At 40.5% G+C, this 7,854-nt stretch overlaps 1 protein-coding gene across 1 annotated transcript; it reads right to left on the bottom strand.

The window, feature by feature from the left end:
- Positions 1-2,556: 2,556 nt before the first annotated feature.
- LOC130981061 (uncharacterized protein At4g04775-like) lies at positions 2,557-3,164 on the bottom strand. The gene is made up of 2 exons (XM_057904700.1): positions 2,982-3,164; positions 2,557-2,862 (listed from the first exon to the last, which is right to left on the bottom strand). Exons 1-2 carry the CDS (start codon positions 3,162-3,164, stop codon positions 2,557-2,559), a joined length of 489 nt encoding a protein of 162 aa, XP_057760683.1.
- Between the last annotated feature and the right edge of the window lie 4,690 nt (positions 3,165-7,854).

The raw sequence follows: 7,854 nt of genomic DNA, 5'->3' as shown, positions 1-7,854 counted from the left end.
TTTAGAAAATTATCATACTAACCTGCAGTAGAAAATTATGCAATTTAGGTTTCATAAAAATACTAAACTGTGATTTTATTAACAATGAATTATTTTATTTTATGTTATTGTAGAAGAGAATCATAATGAGGAGGGAGACGGTAATTTAAGACAATCAGGGAGAAGGAAGAGACACTCAAGGCCACAACCATCAGGTCAGAGAATTATTCCTCCCAGGGACAATGAGGCCCCAACAGTGATTGTGCCTGTACATGAAGGTAATGCTGATGGAGTTGATAAGGGTGGGGAAAATGAGTTCCAGTATGAGTCTGAGGATCTTCACAGTTTACCTGAATCAGATGATGAAAACGGGGTTCCGGTATTTCCACAACACAATCCTGAAGCACGCTTTGGCCAAGTAAGACTCGAGCTGGGCATGGAGTTTGCAACGATGCAAGAGTTCAAGGATGCTGTTAAGAAGTTTAATATCCAAATGGGGAGGGAAGTGTTCTTTTTAAGGTGGAGCCTTTAAGATGCAGAGTTATTTGTTATAATCAAGACTGTCCGTGGGGTGTACTGTTCAAGGAGAAATTTCCCACCAAGTTTTCAAATCAAGACGCTAGTTGATGAGCACACATGTCCAAGGAGTAACAAATCTAGATCAGTAACCTGTAAATGGGTGGCTGGAGAATTAGTTAACAAGCTTAGAATTACTCCTAATTTGATACAAAGGGAGGCAGAAGAGTGGTTCAAGGTAGAATATGACATAAGTGTAGGTGAGCAAATGATGTATAGGGCAATGGAGATGGCAAAGGACATCATTGAGGGGACAGAGAAGGAACAGTATGGGAAGCTACGCAATTATTTATCAGAGCTGCTTAAGGCTAATCCTGGTTCTACATGTACTATGAGCACACATCCACAGCCAGAGGGTTTGCCTAAGTTCAGAAGTTTATATATATGCTTAGAGGCATGTAAGAGAGGATTTAAACATGGTTGTAGGCCTTTCATTTGTCTTGATGGAACCTTTCTTAAGGGGTACTTTGGGGGTCAACTACTCACAGCTGTAGGACAAGACGCGAATAATCATCTATTTCCTATAGCATATGCTGTGGTTGATGCTGAAACAAAGAAAAATTGGAAATGGTTCTTGCATTTACTACATGAAGATGTTGCTAATCTATCAGACAGAGAGCAAGAAATGTACTATGAAGAGACTCTTGAGGCAGCCGATGAACAACAAGTTACACAGGGGCACCCCCAATCTCAAACTGATAGTGAGGTTAGCTTCATAGTTACACATTTGTACTTGATTTTTCTGCAACATACACAGACTTCTGGAATTTGTGTTTTGATTTTGTAGCATCTCCAAGGGTTGGAATCAAATCCTGCAGCAGCATCTGATTCAACCACTGCTATCAACAACTCAGCTCCACCAAAGGCTGCTGGTGCTGTAGCTGCTGCTCCAAGACTCCAGAAGAGGGGTGCATCTAGTGCTAGGGCAAAGATCCCCATCATGAGGCCACCATGCACTACTACACAAGCACATGATCCAATTAGGCCACCACAGGTCAGGCCTAGTGTGGCTGGCTGTAGCTGCTGCTCCAAGACTCCAGAAGAGGGGTGCATCTAGTGCTAGGGCAAAGATCCCCATCATGAGGCCACCATGCACTACTACACAAGCACATGATCCAATTAGGCCACCACAGGTCAGGCCTAGTGTGGCTGCTGCTCCAACTCCAAGGGCTACCTCAGTGAGGCCCAATGTACCTTGTAGACCACCACAAGTCAGGCCCAATGTGGCTGGAAGGCCCAATATTCCTGTGAAGCCCAATACTTCAGCCCAAGTGCCTGTGCCAAATTCTAGCTCCAGTGCTCCCTCATTGGTTTCTCACCAAACAATGAATGCAGCAAGCAAGGGTACCACAAGGAGATTCATGGAGTTTATGTCCACATCTGCACCTTCAAAGCCTTCTCAAAAACCAAAGAAGAAGCCATGATGAATGTCTTGTTATGTGGTCTGTTGACATTGTAGAACTGATTTAGGAAACCTTTGTTTTGAGTGTTAATGAGCTTCTTGGCTGACTTGTTTAAGTTGTTTTCAGAGTTATTGAACTAAGCTTGTGTTTGACTCTGTTTAGTGCCTTTTGTTCTCAGAGTTATTGAACTCTGTTGTCTTGTTTAAGTTGTTTTCAGTGTGATTGTCACTTGATCACAGGTTATGCTTGAATTACAAGAAATGTTTATTTACTTTTTGGGGATTGCTATAAATGTTATGTAACCTGTTATGGTCAATGTGATCAAATTTAGTAGTACATATAAATGTTAATTACCAAGTTTGTGCTGCAACTACTCTATTTGGTTTTACTGCACTTTGCAAAACACAACACATACAGGTTCTCATCAAATTTATAGTCCAATAATTTGGTACACTCTTAATACAAATCAGGTTCCATGAAAACACAATACAAGAGTTGTTATTCCCTATTTCAACCAAATTTGGCACATTCACAGTTATTAAATTACACACTAATTATTCACATTTACTCTTCATCCACTATTTAACATTAGTCCAACTCAGTTCTTAAACAGAGCAAAGAAATCGATGAAGACACCAATTGCAACCCCAATGCACATCATGGTTAGAAGAATTTCAATCCTCCTCAATTTCTCCTTCAATTCTTTTGTAAGAACAGGTAGCACCATGGGGTCAATGTCCTCATACTGCACTGATTCAGAAAGCTTCCTAGTGCTCTTCTGTTTGAGTTTTCCACCTGAAGATAGCCTGGGTTTGTTGTTCCAAGAACATTCCTCCTTTTCAACCATGTCTTGCTCTTCTAATTCATCAATCCATTGAAAATATTTGCAATCCTGGTTTTTATTCTGTCAAGAACAAAAATTGAAAACCCATGAAGAACAGATCAATCATAACATGCGAAACACATATTAAAACAGGAATAATAACAAAGACCCATTAGAGGGCAAAACCCAGTCATGCTTACCTTCCATAGTGGGCACCGAAAGAACCACCTCCCTGGGTTAGCATTCGTCTTCGATCTCAGAGCAACAACAGCAAGAGAACAGCGACACATACCGTCGTACTTCTTCGTACCAGACTCTTCGCACCTATCGTTGCCGCCTTCTACCATTGACGCAGACCTTCGCTTCATACCTGCTGCATCCATGGTTACACGGCTCTTCAGATGCATCACGTTCTCATTTTGCAATTGGGGATTAGGGTTATTGAATTAGGAAATTTGGGAAAGGATCCAGCTAAGCTTTTCGTTTGCCACACAAGCTTCTCCGTTTGCCACATCACACACTTTCGTCATCGGAGAAAGCATGACTTGCCGAACGGGCATTTCGTGCACGTTTTTAAATTATCCAACGATATTTTTGTCGATAATAAAAGTGAAGGGCATTATTGTCAGCGTTTGCAAAATCTGGGGGTATAATTGGTGGTTAACCCTTATATTAATTATGCAGTTCGATTTGATTTGATTTTTTATTAAGACCATCCGAACTAAACTAAACTAATTAAATACGGTTTGGTTCGATTCGGTTTGTTCAATTTTTACATTGTTTTGAAAACCTATCCTATTTTAATCATCAAATCATATCTAGGGTACTAAAATAATTAACAATTTCGCAAAATCAACAATGGAACAATGATCAACTTGACTTATAAATCACTAACAAATTAACAGAAGCACAACAAATTAAAATCATTAGCAAGTTGCAAAAATAGGGAAAACAGATGGAACAATAATCAACCTGAACTGAATCAAGAAAGTAAAGAAATACAACCAAATTAATTCCAAAAATTTTACAAAAATGGTGCACTAATTCTAAACTAAATCAAGAAATAGAACCAAACTGAATAAAAAATACAACCAAACTAATTCTAAAAATGTTCATGTGGTGCACCAATTCCACAAGTTCTTCCTCTTTCACTTTCTCCTTTCCTGCATTAACATTAAATAAACAAATCGTTCAGAATCAACCCAAACCAGAACTTTCCTAAATCAAAACAGAACAAAAATTTCAAAATTAAAAAAGCAAAATTAGAATCAACCATATACCAGAATTTTGCAAGAAAGTAAAGAAATACAACCAAACTAATTTCAAAAATTTTGCAAAAATGGTGCACTAATTCCAAACTAAATCAAGAAATAGAACCAAAAAAGCAAAATCAGAATCAACCCTAAACCAGAATTTCCCTAAATCAAAACAGAACAAAAATTTCAAAATTAAAAAGGCAAAATCAGAATCAACCCTAAACCAGAATTTCCCTAAATCAAAACAGAACAAAAATTTCAAAATTAAATCAACCCTAAACCAGAATTTCCCTAAATCAAAATAGAACAAAAAATTCAAAATTAAAAAAGCAAAATCAGAATCAATAAATTAAAATCAATAAAAAGACTAAACCAGAATTAATAAAAATAGAATCGGAACAAAAAAAACTACCTGAGACTTAGGCTCCATTGTAGAGGACGACGGAGGTGACGGCGGCGACAACGAACCAAGGACCAGAGAGACTGGACAGATCAACGACGAATGAGAGACGGATGATGAACGGCGGTTGCTTCGACTGCGTCTGGTGCGTGCTGCTGCGGTTCGTCGAAGAAGACAGAGGCAGAGCTTCCGCTGAGATTCGGCGCTACATGTAAAACCCGGTTAATTAACGGCTAATTAACCCATAAATGAGAATTTATTCTAGCAAGCCTAAAATGTGATTTTTATGGCTAAATGTGATAGAGGAGACTGAGACGAGAATTTTGGTACCAATTTTATAGAATTCGGACCAAGATTGGACCGAACGGGCCAAACCGGGCCAATTGGACCCAAGTGGGCCCTTGGCCCAACATAACTAACCAAACCCTAGTTTTCAGCACTCTCTCTCCTCATTTGTTACACACACAAGCTGAAATTAGAAAGAAAGGGAGGGCCCTTGGCCCAACATAACTAACCAAAACCCTAGTTTTCAGCACTCTCTCTCCTCATTTGTTACACACACAAGCTGAAATTAGAAAGAAAGGGAGGAAGAACACTCTTTCAAGTTCTCTCCCTTGGTTGATCTTCAACCACCACAACTTTTGATCTAGAGCTCCGATTGCCGCCCCGTTTGCGGCCACGCGTTCACCGCGGAGAGCTCTACAAAACCCATACAATTAATCTTGAGGTAAGCCACGTTTTGATCTTCGAAATTCCAGCCTTGTTTCGAGTTTCTTGGGTGAAATGTTGAGATTTTGGGTTCTTGATGTTATAGGACCCAACTCTCTTGAAGGAGAAGGTTAATCTTGTCTCCTTGGACCTTGGGTGTGGTAAGATTCTCAACCCTAGTGTATTTTGTTGTTTTATGATGCTGGGTTTTGAGATGTTGTGTATGGGTATGATGATTGTGGCTTAGGTTGTGTATATGTGAATATTGGAGCTTGATTGGTGACTTTGAAAAGCTTGGGAAGGGTTGGTGGTGAAAAATCTGTTCTTGGAGGTATTGAGGCCTTGAGAGCTTGTGGATAAGTGGTTTGGAAGGGCTCCGGTGGAGCTTGGAAAACTCGGCTAGGTATGGTTTCGGTTTCCCGTATCTAATATGTAATGTGGTAGGAAATACTTAGGCTAGAGGCCTAAGAGGCATTGAATGGTTGATGTTGTTAAATGATGGTGAGTATGATGTTGATTGTGTACACTAATGATTTATTGGAATTGGTGTTGTTGAAAATTGGCATGAGGAATAGTATATGATATGTCAATATGTTTGAGTTGAGCCACTTGGGTGAAGTGGGCTAAAATGATGAGTTAGTGATTTGGTATATTGTGGTAATGTGTCAATGTGTGGGTTGAGGAGGCTTGATGTTGAGTTTGATACATTTTGATTGTTTTCAAAGAAAAGGGATGAAATTGGCATGTTTTGATTGACTTTGAAAGGAGTTGAAAATGGTTTGTTTTGAAAATGACATATTGTGGTTTTGTATGAAAATATGGTTTTTGGGCATACTTTGACGGGACATAACTTGGACTACGAACCTCCGTTTTGTATCAAATCTGTTTAAAAATGAAATTGGATCCGGGATGTCCATGCCGTTCGAAGAACGGGTGAAAAACGATTTAAAATGAGGAAGTTATGTCCGTTGGAAGATTGGGGTTTAAATCTGTGAAATTCTGCAGCTTTTAACTTAGAAAATTTTTAGCAGAATGACCCCTTGCGCGTGGGCGCACCTGGCGCGTGCACGCCGATCTTCCGAAAAGTGCCATCCACGCGTACGCGTGATGTGCGCGTGCGCGCCGATTGTGCTGCACCCAATGCCCAGCCATTTTCCCGAGAGTTATGCCAGAACTGTGCCGGTGTTGTGCCTGGGGCACGAGAACACCCGCGCGTACGCGTGGTTGACGCGTGCGCGTCGATGGGCAAGTTTGGAATCCACGCGTTAGCGTGCATGACGCTTATGCGTCGATGAGTTTTTGAGGCCATCCACGCGTGCGCGTGGAGTGCGCGTACGCGCGGCCCTGTTTTCATCCCAAAGTTGATTTTTGAGTTTTAAAAGCCAAATCTCATACTTCTAAGCCTCCGATGTCACCATTTATGTCTTAAATCATTATGACATGCCTAGCTATTAGAAAGGAGCTAGTGAATGAGGTAACTTGCGAGTGAAGCAAGGGAAATATGAATGATCATTGAGGATCATTGATGATTACGTGAGATGTGGAGGATGGTGGTGGAAGTGCTTGTTATGCCATTGGCCGAAGGGCCGTAATTGTTTATGAATGGGCTGGTTATGGGTTTAACCGTGAGCCAGAATGGCTGATATGGATGTTGATCCATGGATGAGAATTCACGCATGTATATGCTGAATTATTGATAATTGTGATTTGCACTTCCACTATCGGAGTTACGAGTTTCCCTGGGTAGTAGCAGTGGCTAGCCACCACGTGCTCCAGGTTGAGACTTGATACTCTTTTGACCCTATGTCGTAAGTGTGGCCGGGCACTGTGAAAGGCCCGGATGAGCTCGAACCCCCGTAAATAATCACCAGTGAGGGTGATGTATATGGATCATGTTTATGATCAAGTTTATAACGAGTATAACTCGAGTTTGGGGATGCACGACAGAGGGACAGTCCAATGGTTAGCTACCAGGACTTGTCGGGTTGGCTCTATAACCGACAAGATGATATCATCGGCCACTAGGGACAGGCATTCATCATATGCATACTATGTGAATTGTTTGAGATTGCCTATTTGACTGCATATTACTTGCTAATTGTCTAAATGTCTTAACTGCTACTATTTGTATATTCTTTGTTTGATATACCTGTGTTTGCTATAATATACTCCTGCTGGTGGTTGGGAGGTTTGAAGGAATTGGAAAGGGAAGTATTAGTTAGACTGAAGAATCTTTAGTCAGATGCCCTTATATGGTTTAGCTTGTTTATAAGCTTTGATATTATCTGGAGGAGTTATAGGATTGCCTTTGGCTTTCCTCTATTATTAGTATATATGTGGAAGCTGTTACCATGCTGGGGATCTCTGGTTCTCACCCATGCGGATTTTGTGGTTTTCAGATGCAGGACGTGAGGTTTCCCGCTGAGGCATGCTGGAGACTTCTAGAATTGCGAAGATCCTTCGTTCTCGGGGCTATGTTTTGGTTTATATGTTTTGCTTAGATACTTTTATCTCCATTAAATAATACAAACTGTGATGACTCCTCTTATGGGAGAATTTGGAGAATAGGTTTTATGTATTTGTGTCCCTTTGGGTTTCCTTTGGGGTTTTCCTTATTTTATCATATGTATATTGTTATGCTCGGACCGGTTATCTTCGCAGCCGGATCTTGAGTCTTGATATTCCTGTTTTTGACACTCTTTTGTATAT

Source organism: Arachis stenosperma, chromosome 1, assembly GCF_014773155.1.
Source record: "Arachis stenosperma cultivar V10309 chromosome 1, arast.V10309.gnm1.PFL2, whole genome shotgun sequence".
Lineage (NCBI taxonomy): Eukaryota > Viridiplantae > Streptophyta > Magnoliopsida > Fabales > Fabaceae > Arachis > Arachis stenosperma.
This window is presented reverse-complemented; position numbering and strand designations above follow the sequence as displayed.

What these genes read in the sequence shown, in the direction of transcription:
- LOC130981061 (XM_057904700.1), bottom strand. Translation starts at nt 3,164, where the DNA reads ATGGATGCAGCAGGTATGAAGCGAAGGTCTGCGTCAATGGTAGAAGGC. An exon ending in TTCGGTGCCCACTATGGAAG is followed by an intron (nt 2,863 to 2,981) that starts GTAAGCATGACT and finishes TGTTCTTGACAG; the next exon opens with AATAAAAACCAGGATTGCAA.